General features: G+C 36.9%; 1 protein-coding gene across 1 annotated transcript in view; it reads right to left on the bottom strand.

Annotated features, from left to right (window-relative positions):
• Positions 1-23,312, bottom strand: part of IPP (intracisternal A particle-promoted polypeptide) — a 29,591-nt gene extending 6,279 nt beyond the window's left edge. Inside the window, exons 1-7 of the mRNA XM_068965820.1 lie at positions 23,021-23,312; positions 20,765-21,196; positions 13,392-13,547; positions 11,823-11,990; positions 5,394-5,531; positions 4,725-4,847; positions 2,321-2,541 (exon numbers count right to left, since the gene is read on the bottom strand). Of these exons, the coding sequence (XP_068821921.1) occupies positions 2,321-2,541; positions 4,725-4,847; positions 5,394-5,531; positions 11,823-11,990; positions 13,392-13,547; positions 20,765-21,196; positions 23,021-23,312 (1,530 nt within the window). The remainder of the gene's footprint in view (positions 1-2,320; positions 2,542-4,724; positions 4,848-5,393; positions 5,532-11,822; positions 11,991-13,391; positions 13,548-20,764; positions 21,197-23,020) is intronic.
• Between the last annotated feature and the right edge of the window lie 510 nt (positions 23,313-23,822).

Below are 23,822 nucleotides of genomic sequence, written 5' to 3'. Positions count from 1 at the left end.
TAAAAACTGTCAAAGAAAAAAGAGATGTTACATATATGGGAGAACAAGATTGACTACCGACCTCCCATCAGAAACAATGCAAGAACTAACACAGCACTGTAAATCAACTATACTCCAACGAAAATTAAAAAAAAAAAAACCATGCAAGAAGATAAGTAAACAACAATATTAAATGATGAGAGTGAGGGGAAGAACAACCTAAAATTCTACACTCAGCAAAATATCTCTCAAAAATGATGGTAGACAAGAAGACCCCCGGAGGAAGAAATTGCAACCTGTTCCAGTATTCTTGCCTGGGAAATCCCATGGACAGACAAGCCTGACAGGCTACAGTCCATGGGGTTGTAAATAGTTAGACAAGACTGAGCAACTGAGCACATATTAATAACTTCTAGAGCCCAGAACCACAACTTACTGAAGCCCCTGGCCCTAGAGCCCGTGCTCCTCAACAAGAGAAACAACCTGAATGAGAAGCCCATGCACCGCAACTGGAGAGTAACCGTCACTCGCTGTAACTGGAGGAAAGGCTGCACAGCAACAAAGACCCCATGCAGCCAATAAATAAATAAGTAACTTTTAAAAATATGGTGAAAAAATTTTCTAAAATGAAAGCTTAGAGAATCATTGCCAACAGACCAGCACAAAAATAAACACTAAAGGAAGTTCTTCAGGCTAAGAGAAAATGCTGTAAGATAGAAACTTAATTCTATACAATGAACATAACTAGAAATGATAGTTATGAATGCATAATTATAAAATATTTTCTCATTAAAATTTATCTTAAATATAATTAACCCTTTAAATAAATATAACAACAATATACTGTGGGGTTTATTACATACTCAGAAGTAAAATCAATACATCAATAGCACAAAGGATGGAAGAGGAAAATATAAGTATGTTTTTCTGTTTCTTACATTAAAAGTGAACTGGCATGATATCATTTTAATGTAGATGTAATACATTAAAATGGCTATTGTATATAATGAAAACCCAAAAGCAACAATTAAGAAAAAAGGTGAAGATATATAGTTAATTGGACTAAAGAGATAAACTGGTATACTAAAACAATCAACATAAAGACAGAAAAGAGGAAAAAAAGGGTGGATTGTACAAAGAGAAAAACAGCAGAGTCTAAAAACCAACCCCACATATATAATTACATTATATATAAATAGTAAAAATTCTAAAGACCCTACTTAGAAGTCAGAGACTTTCAAACTGTACAGAAAAACAGACCACAGCTATCTTACAAAATGTGAAGTTTTTAAAGACACAGATTTAAAATAGAAGGGAAAAAAAGATACACAACGCACATACTAATCAAAAGATAGCTTGGCTACATTAGTATGAAGACAAAGTAGACTTCAAGGAAAAGATTATCATAGAGAATGAAAAACATTTCAAGGCTATAAAAAGATCAATTCAGCAAGAAAATGTAATAATAAATGTATACACACTTAATAACAGAGATAAAAATGAGAAGCAAAATCTGACAGGAATGGAAGAACAGATAAATCCATAATTATAGAGATTAAAAGTCACTTGTTCCTTGGAAAAAAGCTGTGACAAACTTAAACAGTGTATTAAAAAGCAGAGACATCATTTTGCCAGCAAAGATCTGTCTAGTCAAAGCTGTTTTTTCAGCAGCAATATACAAATGTGCATACTGAACCATAAAGAAGGCTGAGCACTGAAGAGTTGATGCTTTTGAATTGTGGTGCTGGAGAAGACTCTTGAGAGTCTGGACAGCAGGAGATCAAACCAGTCAATCCTAAAGGAAATCAATCCTGAATATTAATTGGAAGGACTGATGTTGAAGCTGAAGCTCCAATACTTTGGCTACCTGATGCGAAGAGTTGAGTCACTGGAAAAAACCCTGATGTTGGGAATTATTGTGGGCAGGAGGAGAAGGGGGCAACAGAGGATGAGATGGTGGGATGGCATCAGCAACTCAATGGATATGAGTTTGAGTAAACTCCAGGAAATGGTGAAAGATGGGGAAGTCTGATGTACTACAGTCTAATGCGGTCCCAAAAAGTCAGGCATGATTTAGCGACTGAACAACACCACAGATCTTGTGCTAAGTCACTCAGTCATGTTCAACACCTTGTGACCCTAGGCTCCTCTGTCCATGGGATTCTCCAGGCAAGAATACTGGAGTGAGTTACCTTCTCCAAAGGATCTTCTCAACCCAGGGATCGAACCCAGGTCTCTCCCATTTCAGGTGGATTCTTTACCATCTGAGCCACAAAGGAACCCCACAGATCTTACAGACATGAATAACAGGATACCAAACAATTGAAATCATCCAACCTACCTCTTCAAAGGAATATTTTTCTACAGTATGAAGAGCATCTTGTGTCTCATTCCACCCTCCAATAGCATAGATGCAATCATTGAGTGCAGCCACCCCAAGATATGCTCTTCTAGTTCCCATTGGAGGAAGTGGAGACCATCGCTTGGAAAGTGGATCATACACTTCAAAAGAACGAAGCTCTATTCCTTCATTGCTGATGCCCCCAACCACATAAATTAAACCTGAAAATGGAATATTTTTGCTCAGATGCTATAGAAAATAGGATACAAATAATTATAAAATGTGATAATTGTGATTTAAGTTTGTTATCTGATACTTTAATGCAGGGCTTCAAGAAGGAGAATTGACTTCTGTCCAGTTTATCACAGCTCTTATTTAAGCATGTTACAAAGAATTAGTGGTACGAATTTAAAGTGACACTGAATTTTCAAAGAACTTAATAATGCTATAACAAAGCAATCTGTCAGACAAGGATTTCCAATCTTATTGTTCGCTTAATGATCTCAAGTTCCAGATCCACTGCTATCGTGTATAAGTAAAAAAGGAAGAGAGGGATTTCACCTTCTTAAAAACGGTCATACACTTAAACTGGGAATGACATAACCCTGCTTGGTGATAACCTAACTTTTGCTCAAATGGACATAAAATAGAGAATTAAATTTAAATTAGAATAGTTCATGGCTAGATTAAGGTGTTGGATACAGTACAGCAGACTGTAATTCAGAGTTTCTTATTAAATTTGATTTGCAACTAAAGATTCTGACAATCAACAATTACTTTTTGAGTGCTTACTGTTGTTCCTAAACTGAGTTTACTGAGTTCTAAAATTGTAAGTTTTACAGAATGGCATTTTAAGAAACATAAGCTAAATGTTAGTAAACTTGGGTTCAAGCTCCAACTTTACTAGAAACCAACTATGAAAAAAGACAACTCACAGCCTCCTGATCTTCAGCTTCCTCATCTAAAAATAAAGGGGTTGAAATAGACAATATTCAAGATGCCTCTCCAGTTCTATGGCTTCAGATAAGAAGATAAAAATAAATATAAAACAACTAGAGAACACTATAATATTAAACAATAGAACACAGTCTACACCATGTAATTCGAGCATTTAGATGCCAGCAGAAATCTGAGAAGCTACTCAGAAGGCAGAAAGAACTTGAGCTAGGAATGGAGCACCTGAGTTGTCACGTAATGGCAGACTGCTTCATACTTTACAGCTACATATAAATGTGTTCCCCAAATCTGGACAGAGAATTAGGGTTTATTCTAGAGTACTTATTAAGTACCTCTCAGTATACTGCTTGCTTGCTTATTCGTTCAGTCATATGCGACTCTTTGCAACCCTTTGGACTGTAGCCCATCAGGCTCCTCTGTCCATGGGGGTTTTCAGGCAAGAATACGGGAGTGGGTTGCAATTTCCTTTTCCAGAGGGTCTTTCCGACCCAGGGATTGAACCTGTGCCTCTTGCATTGCAGGCAGATTCTTTACCTGCTGAGCCATCGGGGAAGCCTACAGGTACATATAAATGTGTTCCCTATCTCTGAATGGAGAATCAGGTTTTATTTGAGAGTGCTTATTAATTACCTATCAGTATATAGTAGACAATTAATAAATGTCTGTTTACCATTTTAACATGTAGTACATTTTTCAAATCTGTGATAGCACTGTGGGTGTATACTGAATTACAATGTACCCTATTTAAAAAAACACTGAAGAAGCCTATGACACTATAAAGACTGTTTTTGATAACCTCTCCCTACTTAGAAATACTTGAAGGTTAAAATGTTAGTTGCTCAGTCGTGTCCAACTCTTTGCAACCCCATGCCAGGCTCCTCTGTCCATGGTATGCTCCAGGCAAGATACTGGAGTGGGTTGCCATGCCCTCTTCCAGGGGATCTTCCTGACCCTGGGATCAAACCCAGGTCTCCTGCATTGCAGGCAGATTCTTTACCAATTGAGCCATCAGGGAAGCCCTAAGGACTACAAGGGAGAGAAAAAAGACAATAATGGATAACAGTTCAAATGCTTATTTTGCTAATTAGGTATCTTTGCCCATCTGGAATTTTTAATTTTAGCTTTATTTTGGAAAAAAAGGTTTCATTTTGGTAATACAGAAATAAAGATATAAGAGGTTTAAAAATATAAGAGATTAAAAGCAGAACCTCCACACTGTTAGTGTCAATTATTCAAAATTAACAGGCAAGAGTTTCAGCAAGTTCCAGGAGGTGGTGATGGACAGGGAAGCCTGGTGTGCTGCAGTCCACGGGGTCGCAAACAGTCGGACATGACTGAGCGCCTGAACTGAACAGGTACAAAATACACTTTTGTGAAAATAAAGCCTCAAGCTCAAACAGTTGTTTAAAAAATACATTTTCAGGAAAAAGATTTCTAAAGCAATTACCTTGCATTTCACAACACCCAAAGTAGTACCGTGACACAGCCATGTTGCCAACTACTTCCCATTTATTTTCATCAGGATCAAATCGTTCAACAGTGTTCCCTATCTCAGCTCCAACCCAACCACCTAGAACCAAATAAAAAATCTTATTTCCAGAATAAAGGAAACTTTTTATGAAAAGCACCTTAGAAAACATCTAATCTGACAACTTTATATTATGGATGATTATCATATGGACCAGAGAGGTTATTTGTCCAAGATTACAAGAAAAGGTAGAATTTGATTGTAAATAGAACTTGGATCTTTCAACTCTCTGCCTACGTTTCACAAGCGATTTTAACAAACAAAACAAACCCCCAAACTTCAATCTACTGCATAGGAAATACAATATTTTGCAAAATTATTTTTTAAAATAATATCTGCATATTCAGAACAGTCATCCTAATGACATTTAACAAGTCAGCTAAAATGCTCCTCCAGACATCTCATCTGTATTTCATCCCCATCTCCTTCTAAGAGTTCCATGCTTGACAGTATTTCCCAAGTAATATAATTTTTAGAATAAGAACTTTTAAAACTGAAGAGACACAAGTTTCAAATTTCTAAAGTAAGCATAATTTGATTAAGAATTTAAATAATATTAGATATCTTTAAATTGGAGAGAATAATTACCCAAAGCATAGATAGCCCCATAACATACACACACTCCCAAGCCACAGCGGGGGTGATTCATTGAAGCTACAGTAGTCCACTGTTTAGTAACTGGATCATAACATTCAGTACAGTCAAAAATCATTGAATCCTTTTCACCTGAGTCAAATAAGAGACACATATGAGAAGAATTAATAATGTTAATAGCCTAAAACCACAATACAATATTCAATGGCATTCTGTGTTGTCAGAATTCAACTATTATGTCTGATTTTATACTCTTCATTAAAATTTATTTGCCCACCATGTGTTATTTTGAATCATAGCACTGTCATTTATTAATGTCCACTTAATTAAGCAAAGTAGACTATTACCTGTTTCTAATTCTACCACCCAAACAATCCATGTAATTTTGATAAAGTTTGCATTTTGAAACTTCTATACTTTTCATAGTTTAGATAGCAGGCTCTGCTACAATTTGAGTTTTAATGTAATGCTTATCTAACAACAAACAGAAAATGAAAAAAAATTTTAACAGCACTTAAAAATAGAATTTTAAAATATAATATACCTAGAAGAAGTTAATGCAATCAAAGATTGTATTTGGCTTGGCCCAAAAGTTTGTTCAGCTTTTTCTGTAAGATGTTATGGAAAAATCCAAATGAACTTTTGGCCAACCCAATATAAGACCTTTACGGATATAATTTATAAATTTTATTTAGATAAATTTTAAAATTAAGGAATATATAAATAAATGAGATGTATCATGTTGATGAATTATAAGTGTCAATGTAACGATGATTATTCCCAAAATAATTTACAGATCTAAAGAAATTCCAATTTTTAAGAAACCTCTTTCTTTTTATTGTATTAAAATACACATAACATAAAATTTATCATCTTAATCATTTTTAAGAATATAGTTCAGTGATGTTAAACACATTCACATTGATATACAGCCATCACAACCAGCCATCCCCATAATTCTTTTCATCTTGTAAAACTGAAGTCTATACCTACTAAACAGTAACTCCCCATTCTCTCCTCCCCTAGCCCCTGGCAAACACATTGTACTTTCTGTTTTACTGATTCTGACTCCTCCAAGTATCTCATATAAGTAGAATCATACAGTATTATTTTAAAAAATAGATTTGATGAACTAATTCTGAATTTTATATGGAAGTATAAAAGAGGTAGAATAGCCAAGTACTTCCAAAAAGAATACTAAGGAGAGAGAAAATTCTCTATTAAATAAGCCTATCAGACTTAAAGTACAGCTATAACAAGACAGGAATAGACAGACAGATCAATGGAATAGAAACGAAATTCTAGAATCAGATCCATGCGTATACGATTACTAGGTATATGAGATAGTTTGCACAGCAGAGCAACAGGTAAACAAAAATGCTGGGAATTGTTTTTATATATGTATATGGGGAAAATGAAACTAGTTCCTTACTAATATGATCTATAAAATTTAGTTACAGGTGAATTACAGACCTAAATGTAAATGGAAAAACTATAAAATTTTGAAAAATTAATAAAGGTATATATTTCATGACTTTCAAGTAGACAAGGATTTCTTTAAAAAGATATAAGAAATACTAACCACAAAGGGAAAATTATTATAGAGTTGGCTACATTAAAATTAAAAACATTCATTTACCAAAAGATATCATGAAGAGAGTAAAAGATGAAGCAGAAGAGTAGGAAAAGGTATTTTCAGCTCATATAATTTTATGAGGGCCGAGAATCTTGAATGTATACAAAACTTACTGTACAGAAAACAGAGCAGGCCTAAAACTGCCTATTCTTGGAAACATGGCTAGTAAATAGTTTCCTATACGCATATAAGATTTTCCTTAATTGATAAACAGTGGCTTTTGCAGTGGTGAAAATGTCCTGAAATTAGTGGTGATGGTTGCACACTTTTGTGACTATACCAAAACCACTGAACTTAACACTCTCAATGGTGAATTTTATGATATGTGAATATCTTAATTTTAAAATATGATACTTAGAATAGTAACCCAGATACATACATATCTAGAAGGAAATAAACTGTTAACTGTGATTATCTCTTGGTGGTATGATTATACTATGGGTGATTTTTATTTTCTTTTTCATATGCCTCAGTTTCAGCAAAATTTTCCATAGCAAACATGAATTACTTTGATAACACAAAATTATTTGAAAATTATATTTTAAGTAATATGTTAAGACAGTAATAATGACAGTAATAATAGCCTATAAAGTCATGGCAGTTTTGAAAGGCTGCCATTTATGCTTCTGTGGTATCAGGAAAGGGATACATATATATGGAAGTGTCACATAGGACACTGTGACCCTACATTAAACACAAAAGAGTTCATACAATGCAACTGCCAAAATGTACATAAAAAAACCATCAGAGTTTCAGCCAAAGATTATATAGACTTACAGTCTGTATACTGACAAGAGGTTATTGTGCAAAACTCTAATTTCTTTGTTAGAATTTTCAGATGCACCATGACATTTTCTGATTTAGTAAACAGTTTAATAAACAGTTTTTGATTGATGATTGCTTTCTCCAAAAAATAATAACCAAATATTATTTAATATCTCTCATTTTAAACTGACAATGTCATAATTGGAAAATAATAGTACGATTTTTGATATACAACTTTCAGTATTTGAGAATGACCCATAAGAAATAAAGAGGAAAACTGGCTGTAACAGTTAGAGATGATCTAAAAAGACGCTTGCTATAAAGACAATTTACCTGAAAATAAATCTTGATATCAAGTGTTAGCATTTATTTCTCTTCAGATCCTTCTCTGATAATTGTTTTTCTCCCACATTCAAATTCCCTTTTATTTAATTTTATTCATTAATCATTTTAGAATTCATAACAGTTTTAGAAACACAGTGATTTTAATTAAGAAATAAGTCCCAATGTCTAGCTGACATGGTTTTTACACACGCCACTATCCAGAAAATTGCTTAATTAAAAATGATTCATAAGGGGATTTCCCTGGCAATAAAGTGATTAAGAATCTGCCTTGCAATGCAGGGGGTGCTGGTTCAATCACTGGTCAGGGAACTAAGGTTCCACATGCCATGGAGTGCAGCCAAAAAAAAAAAGATTTGTAATTCAGCTTTCAGAATTAAAATTTTTTTTATCATAAACATTGACCTAAATTTTGATGCTACATTTTATGAATATTTTTTCATAAAACCAAGCCTAAGTCTTTTGCCTGGTAACAGATCACAGTGTCCCTCTGGTATGAAATATTCAATATCATATATTTCCTTTTTCTTCTTTAAATTTTATTTATTTATGGCTGTGACAGATCTTTGTTGCTGGCTCAGTAGTTGTGGTGCATGGACTTCGAGCTCTGCAGCATGTGGGATCTTCCTGGACCAGGGAATGAACTCATGTCTCCTGAATTAACAGGCAGATTCACTGGACTACCAGGCAAGTCCTGTTTCCTTTTTCTTTCATCCCTTTATTTAACAAATGTTTATTCAATTCAATTCAGCTAAGTTGTGTCCAACTCTTTGCAACCCCATGGACCACAGCACACCAGGCTTCCCTGTCCATCACCAACTCTGAGAGTTTACTCAAACTCATGTCCATTGAGTCGGTGATGCCATCTAACCACTTCATCCTCTGTTGTCCCCTTCTCCTCCTGCTGTCGATCTTTCCCAGCATCAGGGTCTTTTCAAATGAGTCAGCTCATCCCATCAGGTGGCTAAAGTACTGGCATTCAGCTTCAACATCAGTCCTTCCAATGAATACCCAGGACTGATCTCCTCTAGGATGGACTGGTTGGATCTCCTTGCAGTCCAAGGACTCTCAAGAGTCTTCTCCAACACCACACTTCAAAAGCATCAATTCTTCAGTGCTCAGCTTTCTTTACAGTCCAACTCTCACATCCATACATGACCACTGGAAAAACCATAGCCTTGACTAGACGGACCTTTGTTGACAAAGTAACATCTCTGGTTTTTAACATGCTGTCTAGGTTGATCATAACTTTCCTTCCAAGGAGTAAGCGTCTTTTAATTTCATGGCTGCAGTCACCATCTGCAGTGATTTTGGAGCCCGTTTCCACTGTTTCCCCATCTATTCCCCATGAAGTGATGGGACCAGATGCCATGATCTTCGTTTTCTGAATGTTGAGCTTTAAGCCAACTTTTTCACTCTCCTCTTTCATCAAGAGGCTCTTTAGTTCTTCTTCACTTTCTGCCATAAGGGTGGTGTCATCTGCATATCTGAGGTTATTGATATTTCTTCGAGCAATCTTGATTTCAGCTTGTGCTTCATCCAGCCCAGCGTGTCTCATGATGTACTCTGCATATAAGTTAAATAAGCAGGGTGGCAATATACAGCCTTGATGTACTCCTTTCCCAATTTGGAACCAGTCTGTTGTTCCATGTCCAGTTCTAACTGTTGCTTCCTGACCTGCATACAGATTTCTCAAGAGGCAGGTCAGGTGGTCTGGTATTCTCATCTTTTTCAGAATTTTCCACAGTTTGTCGTGATTCACACAGTCAAAGGCTTTGGCATAGTCAATAAAGCAGAAATAGATGTTTTTCTGGAACTCTCTTGCTTTTTTGATGATCCAGTGGATGTTGGCAATTTGATCTCTGGTTCCTCTGCCTTTTCTAAAACCAGGTTGAACATCTGGAAGTTCATGCTTCAGGTATTGCTGAAGCCTGGCTTGGAGAATTTTGAGCGTTACTTTACCAGCGGGTGAGATGAGTGCAGTTGTGCAGTAGTTTGAGCGTTCTTTGGCATTGGCTTTCTTTGGGATCGGAATGAAAACTGACCTTTTCCAGTCCAATGGCCACTGCTGAGTTTTCCAAATGTGCTGGCATAGTGAGTGCAGCACTTTCACAGCATCATCTTTTAGGATTTGAAATAGCTCAACTGGAATTCCATCACCTCCACAAGCTTTGTTCGTAGTGATGGTTCCTAAGGCCCACTTGACTTCACATTCCAGGATGTCTGGCTCTGGGTGAGTGATCACACGATCATGATTATCTGAGTCATGAAGATCTTTTTTGTACAGTTCTCCTGTGTATTCTTGCCACCTCTTCTTAATATCTTTTGCTTCTGTTAGATCCATACCATTTCTGTCCTTAATTGAGCCCATCTTTGAATGAAGTGTTCCCTTGGTATCTCTAATTTTCTTGAAGAGATCTCTAGTCTTTCCCATTCAATTTTTTCCCTCTATTTCTTTGCACTGATCACTGAGGAAGGCTTTCTTATCTCTCCTTGCTATTCTTTGGAACTCTGCATTCAGTTGGGTATGTCTTTTCTTTTCTCCTTTGCTTTTCACTTTTCTTCTTCACAGCTATTTGTAAGGTCTCCTCAGACAGCCATTTTGCTTTTTCGCATTTCTTCTTGGGGATGGTCCTGATCCCTGCCTCCTGTACAATGTCACAAACCTCTGTCCATAGTTCTTCAGGCACTCGTCTATCAGATCTAGTCCCTTAAATCTATTTCTCACTTCCACTGTATAATCATAAGGGATGTGATTTAGGTCATACCTGAATGGTCTGGTGGTTTTCCCTACTTTCTTCAATTTAAGTCTGAATTTGGCAATATGGAGTTCATGATCTGAGCCACAGTCAGCTCCCGGTCTTGTTTTTGCTAACTGTATAGAGCTCCTCCATCTTTGGTAGCAAAGAATATAATCTTCTGATTTCGGTATTGACCATCTTGGTGATGTCCATGTGTAGAGTCTTCTCTTGTGCTGTTGGAAGAGGGTGTTTGCTATGACCAGTGTGTTCTCTTGGCAAAACTCTATCAGCCTTTGCCCTGCTTCATTCTGTACTCCAAGGCCAAATTTCCCTGTTACTCCAGGTGTTCCTTGACTTCTTAGTTTTGCATTCCAGTCCCCTATAATGAAAAGGACATCTTTTTTGGGTGTTAGTTCTAGAAGGTCTTATAGGTCTTCACAGAATTGTTCAATACAGCTTCTTCAGCATCACTGGTCAGGGCATAGACTTGGATTACCATGAAACTGAATGGTTTGCCTTGGAAACTAACAAAGATCATTCTGTCATTTTTGAGATTGCATCCAAGTACTGCATTTCAGACTCTTATTGACTATGACGGCTACTCCATTTCTTCCAAGGGATTCTTGCCCACAGTAGTAGATATAATGGTCAGTATTAGATTATAATGAGTTAAATTCACCCATTCCAGTCCATCCTAGTTCGCTGATTCCTAAAATGTCGACATTCACTCTTGCCATCTCCTCTTTGACCACTTCCAATTTCCCTTGATTCATGAACCTAACATTCCAGTTTCCTATGCAATATTGCTCTTTACAACATAAGCACAACTATATCTATATATACTCCAGAGTATCCAGCAAAATATATAAGGCATTTAAAGAATGTAGTCAACTTAAGAGTTACAGTCTAAAAATCGAAATAAGACATTTTCATTATTACCTCCAATTGCGTAGACCATTCCTCCCAGAACTGCTACTCCCAGTCCACATCGAGCCTGATGAAGTGAAGACACAGTGGTCCAGTACTGGCTAAAGGTGTCAAAACGTTCTACACAACTGAGGGCTCTGCTATCACTCCAACGACCCCCCTGCAATCGAGTATATCCACCTGAATAAAGGAAAGCAGGTACACAGCAAATCCCTTACTGCTAAATATGGAAATGGTAGTAACAAGAGAAATCTAGCCCTCTACATCTAGATTTTCAATATAACTACTGCATAGTAAGGAATACATACTTTAGAGTCTGTCAGAGGCACATCTATTATTCTTAAATGTACCAAGTCCTAAAAGATGATGGCTTAAATGCAATGAGTTCAACTACAATATTCTACCACCTGGTCCTGGTCATAACTAAATGTTAGATAAAATCTAAGAACTTGTTATCTGTCTAGTTAGGAAGTTTCATTGTGATTTCTATTCATGCACTGAGTCTTAGTTGTGTCATAAGAGATCTTTCACTGTGACACACAGACCCTAGTTGTAGAGCCTGGGCTCAGTATTTGCAGCTTGAGAGCTCAGTGGTTGTGGCACATGAGCTCTGGAGCCTGTGGGCCAAGCAGTTGCAGTGTGCAGACTTAGCTGCTCTGTAGCATATGGGATCTTACTTCCCCACTCAGAGACCAAACCTGTCTTCCCTGTACTGCAAGGTGGATTCTTAACCACTGGACCCCCAGGGAAGTCCCTATTAATATCTTTTACAATTAAAAAATAGTGAGGGTGAAAGCCTTGCTTAACTGAACATCCCATTATAAAAAAGATTAATGAGCACTCAAAAATTATAACTTATATGTTATAGTATATATAAAATTATACATGCAATGATATACATACTATAAATTGTTATACATAAATTTCTTATATATAAATTATGTTATGTATATAAATCTGGACAATTTGTTGATATATATCAATATTTTAAATTCTAAATATTTTTTTTAATAGAGGAAATTCCCTGGCAGTCCAGTGGTTTTGACTCTGTGCTTTCACTGAGGTAGCCCAGGTTAAATTCCTGGTCAGAGAACTAAGATCCCTCAAGCTGTATAGCATGGCCAAAAAACTACACTATACTACAATACAAAATGTCCAAACAATAGTCCTTTGGGTTATCCTACATCTCCACACTTTGGAGACCACTAGTTCCTGTTATCCCTACAGATCATCTCAGACACTGTGAATAGTTAATACATTTGAAATTTATTTTTCTATTTCTCACTAGAATTCAGATAGTAATTTTTAAAGCAGTATATCTTAGGCATTTGATAATAATTGGGTATCTAAGAACTCAAAGATTTAAATCACCAAATAATAGACATCAAATAAATATCTTTATTCTTAGATGTGTCCACTATACTATATAAATGCAACTTCTAAATCTGCAGCCTGTATGTGAAATTAAATATGCCTATTTGACATATTTGCATATTCTCACATGTTTAATAACAACAAAAATTTTAAGGTTTTTATCCTGAAAATAAAGATAATTTATATTACTTTTTAAAAGGTTCTCACCTACTGCATACAGGTACTTCCTTGCTTTCTTCCGAGGTCGAACCTTAGACGTCTGCAGAAAACTACAAAATTTGTTCTCTTTGGGAGATTTGCACACCTCACAGTACTCTTTCAAAAGTGTTTGCAATGCAATACGAAGATTAAAATCGGATATTCCTAAAGCAATGTTGAAAAGATATTTTAATCAACTTTTAAACAATATCAAAAAGACATGAAAGTCTTTTCCATGAAAGTGAAATACATTTAACAATCAAAAAATGAAAGCTAATCATCAAACACTGGAGTTTGTTTCCTACAATACCAAATATTTTTTTACAGCATTGGAGTATTGGAGTTTCAGCTTCAGCATCAGTCCTTCCAAATCTCCTTTAGGATGGACTGGCTGGATCTCCTTGAAGTCCAAGGGACTCTCCAGAGTTTTCTCCAACACCACAGTTCAAAAGCATCAATTCTTCGGCACTCAGCCTTCTTCACAGTCCAACTCTCACATCCATACATGACCACTGGAAAAACCATAGACTAGACAGATCTTTTTAGCAAAGTGATGTCTCTGCTTTTCAATATGCCCTCTAGGTTGGTCATAACTTTCCTTCCAAGGAGTAAGTGTCTTTTAATTTCATGGCTGCAATCACCATCTACAGTGATTTTGGAGCCCAGAAAAATAAAGTCTGACACTGTTTCCACTGTTTCCCCATCTATTTCCCATGAAGTGATGGGACCGGATGCCATGGTCTTAGTTTTCTGAATGTTGAGCTTTAAGCCAACTTTTTCACTCTCCTCTTTCACTTTCATCAAGAAGCTCTTTAGTTCTTCACTTTCTGCCATAAGGGTGGTGTCATCTGCATATCTGAGGTTACTGGTATTTCTCCCGGCAATCTTCATTCCAGCTTTTGCTTCTTCCAGCCCAGTGTTTCTCAGTGGTAGCCAAAATCCGCAGTAGTGAGATATATCCTTGGCTAGGTAAGTAGGTCTTGATATCAGATCAGTAATTGGATCTCACCAAGAGAGAGCAGAGTCCAGGCCCACAGGCAAGGACCTTAGCCTGAGCAGATATCTATTCTTTCACCACCCTCATGCCTCAAGCTAGAAAGAAGTGGTGAGAACATAATACATAGCAATCAAATTTTAGGTGGGAGAAACAGAGTAGTAATATCAAGATTGCCAGAAGAAATATCAGTAACCTCAGATATGCAGATGTGCATGTGTGCATGCTAAGTGGCTTCAGTCATGTCAACTCTGTGCAACCTTATGGACTGTAGCCCACTAGGCTCCTCTGTCCAGGGGATTCTCCAGGCAAGAATACTGGAGTGGATTGCCATGCCCTCCTCCAGGGGATCTTCCCGACCTAGGGATCGAACCAGTGTCTCTTACATCTCCTTTGTAATTGGCAGGCGGATTCTTCCCCACTGGGGGAAGCCCCCAGATATGCAGATGACACTACCCTTCCAGCAGAAAGCAAAGAGGAACTAAAGAGCCTCTTGATGAGGTGAAAGAGGAGAGTGAAAAAGCTGGCTTAAAACTCAACATTCAGAAAACTAATCAAGGCATCTGGTCCCATCACTTCATGGTAAATAGATGTGGAAACAGTGACAGACTTTATTTTCTTGGGCTCCAAAATCGCTGCAGATGGTGGCTGCAGCCATGAAATTAAAAGACGCTTGCTCCTTGGTAGAAAAGCTATGATAAACCTAGACAGTGTATTAAAAAGTAGAGACATTATTTTGCTGACAAAGGTCTGTATAGTCAAAGCTATGGTTTTTCCAGTAGTCATGTACAGATGTGAGATTTGGACCATACAGAAGGCTGAGCACCACAGAATTGATGCTTTTGAACTGTGGTGTTGGAGAAGAGTCTTGAGAATCCCTTGGACAGCAAGAAGATTAAACCAGTCAATCCTAAAGGAAATCAATTGTAAATATTCATTGGAGGGCCTGATGCTGAGGATGAAGCTCCAATACTTTGCCCATCTGATGTGAAGAACTGACTCACTGGAAAAGACCCTGATGCTGGGAAAGACTGAAGGCTGGAGAAGAAGGGGACAACAGAGGAACAAGATGGTTGGATGGCATCATTAACTATCACCAACTCAATGGACGTGAGTTTGAGTAAGCTCCAGGAGATGCTGAAGGACAGGGAAGCCTGGCGTGCTGCAGTCCATGGGGTCACAAAGAGTTGAACACAACTCAGCAACAACAACAAATATCAACATAGAAAGTGTATCATGGAGAATTATCAGAACAAGCAGATTTGAACAGAGTTGCCAAGTTAAGCATGAGCAGTATATCAAGAAATTGCAATACAACTATTTAAATATACCTCAGGAAAAAAAAAGAGAAAGTGACTTAAGAATTCAGTTTGGAAGAAAACATTAGCCACATAACAGAAACAGATTCTCTATACACAGATTTATTTTTAAGAATAAAGATCCTATATGGAAAAAAAAAGGCTCAAAGACAAAATGAGATGCATTGCTAAGGAAATAAAGTGACAGTAGTGCAGACATAATAAATTAGAAGCAAGAAACTCATTAGACAATAATCAAATTGGCAATTTGGAGTAAGGACTTAAGAAAACAAATGTGAGCATAGAGCAAAAGACAAAATATTTTAACATTCAGTTCAGTTGCTCAGTTATGTCTGACTTTTTGCAACCCCATGAACTGCAGCATGCCAGACCTCCCTGTCCATCACCAACTCCGGGAGTTTACTCAAAAACTCATGTCTGTTGAGTCAGTGATGCCAGCCAACCATCTCATCCTCTGTTGTCCCCTTCTCCTCCCACCTTCAATCTTTCCCAACATCAGGGTCTTTTCCAATGAGTCAGTTTTTCACACTAGGTGGCCAAAGTATTGGAGTTTCAGCTTCAACATCAGTCTTTCCAATGAATATTCAGGACTGATTTCCTACATTATAAGATGATAAATACGAAAGACAAAATGGTTTGCAATACAAGGATGAAGACCACCAAAGGAAACATTAGAAATATTCAGGAATTTCACAGAGGAAAAATTTTCCAAAATGAAGGAAAAATTGCTGCACACCACAGGGCATGACCAAAAAAAATGAAAAGGGTATGTGATATAGTCTAAGGAAAAACGGCACACTTGAACACAAATCAAGAATAATGAAAGAGAATTCTTTAGCCATCTAAGCAGAAAACAAGTCATTGAAAAAAAAAAAAAAAACACTCCTTACAAACTTAGGGTGGAGGTGGAGGTGGGGGGAATTCTCATAAATTAAGCATATTGCACCCACACAAATATCTGTTAAATTTAAAAGGTAACAGAAATTCTCAGATATGAGGAAAAAAATCAGCAAATACAGTAATCATGAACCTTTCTTAGAAAAAAAAAATCTTGGTGATGAAATTTAACCAACCAAATCAAAAAAGAAAGCTCAGGGAATTCCCTGGCAGTCCAGTAGTTAGGATTCGGTGCTTTCACTGTGATGATCTGGGTTCAATCCCTTGTGGAGGAAGTAAGATCCTGCAAGTAGTGCTGCAGGGCCCCAAAATAAAAGAAAGTTCAGGAACAAAAAGACTACTGTTAAAAAACTGGTACAGAGCATTAAAACCACTTAAATATAGAATAAAAGCACAGAGCTAGGAGGATTTGAAAAGTATCTATATAAGGGCTATGTAGACCTTGAGGCAGGTAAGGAGAAAAATAACAATACTACCTACCTCATTTTTCATAGCTGAGAATCTAAACTTTAAAACTGAAACACAAAATGAAACTATGGTTTCACCTTTTAATGAAGCTCATCTTTTAGTTTTTATCATGTAAAAACTTTTTAGAATGAATACTTCTTGGGATTAAATAAACATTTACCTAATTAGTTTCTTCTTTGTTAACTTTTAGTGAGATTTAGGTATATTTTTTGTATTATAAATAGTATGATAGAATGATTCTTATTCTTGTAAATTTTTTTCTATCCATCCTTGCAACCATACACCCACCCATCATCCATCCTCCTATACAGAGACATCTAGAATGATGTTTAATGATGTTAATTATAACTGGCTATTTCTGTATGGTGAACTTTGGGTGATCTGTTGTTTGCTTTTTAAATAATTTATTACCTAAAGTTTTTATAAGAGCATGTACCATTTTAAAAAAGTAAAATCATTCTCTAAAACACAAGAAAAAGATATGTTATCATATACTAATAATATTAAATTACCTGAATTATACACCATAAGGGAAAATCTACACATTTCACATAACACAATCTAACCATTTCAATGAAGTCTTTTGCTCCCTCACTGAATTTTGTGTTAGAGGTCTCATTAGTTTTCTGTATAAATTGTCCATCTTTTCTCTAAAAAGATCAGAGATAAAGTTTTAAAAATACTGAAAAATACTAAGGTTGCCTTTGGAAAATATCCTCCATTTATTTCTCCCTTACTTCCCTGCAGTTGTACTCCAGTGAAATGTCCTTAGGTGATAACTGTGGAAAATTCTGAGAAAGATGGGAATACCAGACCACCTGACCTGCCTCTTCAGAAATCTGTACGTAGGCCAGGAAGCAACAGTTAGATCTGGACATGGAACAACAGACTGGTTCCAAATAGGAAAAGAAGTATGTCAAGGCTGTACATTGTCACTTTGCTTATTTAACTTATATGCAGAGTACATCATAAGAAACGCTGGACTGGAAGAAACACAAGCTGGAATCAAGATTGCCGGGAGAAATATCAATAACTTCAGATATGCAGATGACACCACCCTTATGGCAGAAAGTGAAGAGGAACTAAAAAGCCTCTTGATGAAAGTGAAAGAGGAGAGTGAAAAAGTTGGCTTAAAGCTCAACATTCAGAAAATGAAGATCATGGCCTCTGGTCCCATCACTTCATGGGAAATAGATGGGGAAACAGTAGAAACAGTGTCAGACTTTATTTTTCTGGGCTCCAAAATCACTGTAGATGGTGACTGCAGCCATGAAATTAAAAGACGCTTACTCCTTGGAAGAAAAGTTATGACCAACCTAGACAGCATATTCAAAAGCAGAGACATTACTTTGCCGACTAAGGTCCGTCCAGTCAAGGCTATGGTTTTTCCTGTGGTCACGTATGGATGTGAGAGTTGGACTGTGAAGAAGGCTGAGTGCTGAAGAATTGATGCTTTTGAATTGTGGGGTTGGAGAAGACTCTTGAGAGTCCCTTGGACTGCAAGGAGATCCAACCAGTCCATTCTGAAGGAGATCAACCCTGGGATTTCTTTGGAAGGAATGATGCTAAAGCTGAAACTCCAGTACTTTGGCCACCTCATGCGAAGAGCTGACTCATTGGAAAAGACTCTGATGCTGGGAGGGATTGGGGGCAGGAGAAGAAGGGGACGACAGAGGATGAGATGGCTGGATGGCATCACTGACTCAATGGATGTGAATCTGAGTGAACTTCGGAGTTGGTGATGGACAGGGAGGCCTGGCGTGCTGCGATTCATGGGGTCACAAAGAGTTGGACACGACTGAGCGACTGAACTGAACTGAACTGGGCAGTACAAGACTTTAATATTATGACACTAAAAAGCCATTGGAAAACATGCCCCAATTCCAGGGAACTTCCCTTCAGTACTTTGTATCTGCAGCACTTTGCAAAAGTCAACTCAACCGTGAAAGCCTTTGTCCCACTCCTAACTTCTCACATGATACACACAAAAAACGTGTCTGGATAATTTTTCTCTTGCTTTAGCATTTAAATATAGTCAGTCTTCATTTTTAGTGGATTCTTTACTTATGAATACATCTACTCACTAATATGAATTTTCAACCCAAATCAACAGTCACAGGGCTTTCCTGGTGGTTCACAGACATGCCATACAGTGGCAAAAAATTTGAATCACCTAACATCCATGTTTCCAGGTGAGACCGAAAGAGGTGACATTCTGCCATCTTATTTCAGTTCTCACTATAAACAAGTATCCTCTTCACATTCTATTTAGCATCATGGTTTTCACTTTGTATTTTCTGTTGTCCTTTTCACTGTTTAAAATAGTCCCTAAGCATCCTGCGGAAGTATGAAAGTCTAGTGTTTGTAAGTGCAGGAAGGCTGTGATGTGTCTTACAGAAGCCTAACAAGACTCTGATGCTGGGAGGGATTGGGGGCAGGAGAAGGGGACGACAGAGGATGAGATGGCTGGATGGCATCACGGACTCGCTGGACGTGAGTTTGAGTGAACTCCGGGAGATGGTGATGGACAGGGAGGCCTGGCGTGCTGCGACTCATGGGGTCGCAAAGAGTCAGACACGACTGAGCAACTGAACTGAACTGAACATTTGTTAGGCTTCACTCAGCCTTGAGTTATAGTTTTGTTGGGCATGAGTTTAATGAATCAACAGTATATATTAAATGAGGGGGTTCTGACAGACACACACACAAAAACAAGTTTATGCATTGATCAGGACAAAAATTTTGTGACCAGAGGCTTATAAGAACTTACCTCATGCTTTTCTTAGGAACAATGGCTCAGTATTTGCTGATCACTGTTCTTGGTAAATTTATAGAGGATAACCACCACAAATAGTAGTTAGTGAAAACTATTAGTAGCAGTAGTAGTAGTCAGTGAATAATGACTATATATATGAATAATGAGAATTAATGATATATACATTAATATAAGATATCACTGAGAAAAAATTACAAATTTCTGTTGACACTGTTAAGAGTGGAAAAACCTAAAAATCCACATTAAATATAATTATATCATATAATAACAACTTTAATGCTAATACTATAATTAATTCATAATAAAATATTTGTAATTCAGTCACATCCTAAATGACAAGAGTTAAAGCTTCAAATCTTGAAACTGGTCCAAAGTAGTTTTTAAAAATAAATTTAAATATTATTTTTCTAATATAAAGATAAAATTTATTTTATACTATGGTGAAAAGTGTTTTCAAAGTTTAGAACTTAAATATATTCAAAGGCTACATAGAAGCTATATTATTATATCAATATTCAATTAATTTTATAATGAGAGGACTTATAGGATTTATTGAGTTTTGGTTTTGTGTTCAGCATATATAGTTTTCCTTAAATGTTTAGGTTTTGCTAAATTTTTCAAAGTGGCAAGAAGAAATCTTACGCTAAAATAATCAGTACTACTACCAAAAATAGCAGGAATATTTTAGCTCTGTCAATAATTTTATCTCCCTTGGTAGTTAACCTCAAGATAAAGATCTGATTAAAATAATGGGTAGAAATACTGAAATACTACTGTACCTACAAAATACAAAAGTTGTATCTTACATATAAGAACCATTCAGTAAATGTTTGCTATTGAAGTGAAAAATGAAAACCCTATCACATTTCAAACAGAGGAAGGTCATTGGATAAAACTGACTAATTTAACATGAAACAAAAAAAATTACCTTCTATGTACTTTAAAAGTCTCTGAGAAGGTAATAAAGGGAATCGAATTGGGTCCAGCACTTCCACCACATGTTTTCTTCTCTTTCCCAGATCTTTCAGTATCCACTGCATTGCAGCTAAGAAGACCTGGTATTCATCCTCGATGCTAAGCTCTTCACTTCGCAAAATTTTGATCAGCTGATCTTTTGTAAGTGCCAGGAACTCTTCCCCACTATGCACCTCCAAGAAATGGACATGAATGTAGTTTTCTGTAAATTCCAGAAGATCATGGCACGCAATCTGCTCAGAGAACTGAAAGATCCCAATGCAGTTCAGTGGATCAATTTGTCCTTTCAGAAATTCACAGCAAAGATTAACGACTTCAGTCAACTGTAGCATGTCTGCTGCAACAATCAACTCCTGGACATTATTCACGCCTATGTTCACTATACCTAGGGAAGTAGGAAGACAAAATAACCAATAAAATAAAACAAACATTGACTTGTATTCAAAAAGCATTATACTTGATTTCACTGATAGCTCAGGCTTTGTGGGAGTAGATGAATATTGAGTAAAAGGTAACAAAGAACTTGTAGAAAGGTGCAAAACCTGAATGATAGTAGTACTGCACATGCATGGAGCACTTAACAATGAACCAGGCACAGCATTAATTGCTCTATACATTCACTTAACCCTCCATATAACCCCATATAGTGGATTTCCCCCTTGTATTTATACTAAGAAAACAGAATTGGAAAGTTAAAGTAACTCAACCCTATGTCACACAGTTAAGTGAGATGCAAAGTAAGGAGTGACATCAAAGTCTATGCTTTTAACATAAGACTATACGCATCTAACAAACATTTGACTGAGGCACAGGAGTGAGTAAGACATGGGCCATATTCTTCATTACAATAAAGTGCCATATAAATGTTAATTTTTAATGTGAGGTATAACTAAGAGTCCATAATATATGAGAAATTTTAAACATTTAACATTTAAGTAACTATATATACCAATCTCCTTCCAGAGGGCTTCACTTTCATATACTTATATGATGACTTTGGGAAGAGATCAAATACTCAATTATATTTAGAAAGAAAAGGATATCCTACCTAATAAGGATAAACTCTCCATTCAATCTTTTTCTCTTTTTTTTGACCTAGCTGGGTCTTAGTTGCACCATAGGGAATCTTTGTTGCTGTGTGCAGGATCCAGTTCCCTGACCAGGGATTGAAACTGGGCCCCCTGCATTGGTTGACAGGATTCTTAACCAATGAACCACCAGGGAAGTCCCTCCATTCAATCTCATAATTTCCCTTTACCCCTTTTAAAACATTCAACTAAACTGAGTGTTTGTATTCTCAATTAGATTTATAAAGTCTGTTAAAGAAAAGCTTGCCCTTTCTGTATTTCCAAACACTAGGTGCCCCCAAAATTTATTATATATGAATGAATGGCCAAAGACACTATGGTGAGAGGGAGAATGTGGCTTCTTAAATGCAAATAGGGAATTTTCCAAAAATATAAGAAATGGAATTCACCATGGGAATAAACAGTAGTGGGTGCAGAGAAATCTAAGACTTAATTGAATGAAATCAGAGTTCATTACAAATTTGGAGAAGATAACATCATGGGTTGTGATGGAAGGTAACTGAAGGAATGGTATTGGATGAAGCCAAGGATTACTTAAGAGTAAGAAAAAGAATGCCCTACAACTTAATAAGTCTTTACAGGTTATTAAAAGCACTTTTACAGCAACAACAACAAAAAAAAATAATAATCAAAAATGGTCAGAAGACCTAAATAGATATTTCTCCAAAGAAGACATATAGATGGCCAACAGGCACATGAAAAGATGTAAGGCAGAAAAGTATAAAAATGAAAATCAAACGTTTTCCCAGACACAGACATACACTATTTTTTTTCCGACTTGCCAGTAGTGTGGAGCTGTAACCCCTGATGCCTGGGAATTCCCTATATTAACACTTTAGTGTATCTCTTTCAAATCTATTTTTCCACATATATTTACACTACATATAATACTTAAATGGGCTTCCCTGGTGGCTCAGTGGTAAAGAATCTGCCTGCCAATACAGGAGTCACGGGTTCAATCCCTGGGTCAGGAAGATCCCCTGGAGAAGGAAATGGCAACCCACTCCAGTATTCTTGCCTGGGAAATCCCATGGATAGAGGCGCCTGGCAGGCTATAGTCCACAGGGTTACAAAAGTCAGACAAAACTTAGCAACTAAACAACAATATAATACTTACATACCTGTGTAAATGAAATCTAAAAGTATTTGAAAGATTCCAGCTTCAATTCCTAGAATCTGTACCGCATCTTTTGAGGATTCTTTCATTCCTCCAGTGAACAAAGCTGCAAAGTAAGGACTACTGGCAGCCAAAACCAGCCGATGGACTTTAAAAGTTTCCTTCCCAACTTGCAGCTCCACATCACAGAAATGCTCTCCATTCCTCATTTTATTGATCTGAGCCAAGATGAGTTGAGCATGTTTATCTAATGAAAAATGACTATCACCAGCCTTGGCACAGCCCTCATTAGCCATGATGATGATAGATCAATTAAAAGGACTGTTGCCCATAATCTGGTCCTACCCTGAAAAAAAGAAAGAGACCAAGCAACAAATTTTTGTGTTTAGCATGTCTTCTATTCATATACATATGAAACATTCCCTATCCTCAAGGAAATTAAGATCTATTTAGGGACATAAAAACATATGACTAGTAAGGACTAGACTGTGTGGTACTATTCCTAACAGGGTTTCAGAGAAGGGAATGAATAATGTGGTCTTAAGTAAGTGGACAACACCTCACAGCAGAAATGGAACCTGAACTGGATATTGAGTACCAGTGTATTAAGGTATGAGGAGACGGTGAACTGAAGAAAATAAGGAAAGGCACAAAGGTAGAAGGATAGCCTTGTACACTGCGGTAAGGAAGCACACACGGCAGTCAAAATGAGCTTTCAAAAAGCAATTGTGGGGCTTCCCTGGTGGCTCAGTAGAAAAGAATCCGCCTGCCAATGCATGAAACATGAGTTTGACCCCTAGTCCGGG

This window comes from Capricornis sumatraensis, chromosome 2, assembly GCF_032405125.1.
Source record: "Capricornis sumatraensis isolate serow.1 chromosome 2, serow.2, whole genome shotgun sequence".
NCBI lineage: Eukaryota > Metazoa > Chordata > Mammalia > Artiodactyla > Bovidae > Capricornis > Capricornis sumatraensis.
The sequence above is the reverse complement of the archived record's forward strand: the minus strand, read 5'-3'. Positions and strand labels throughout refer to the sequence as shown.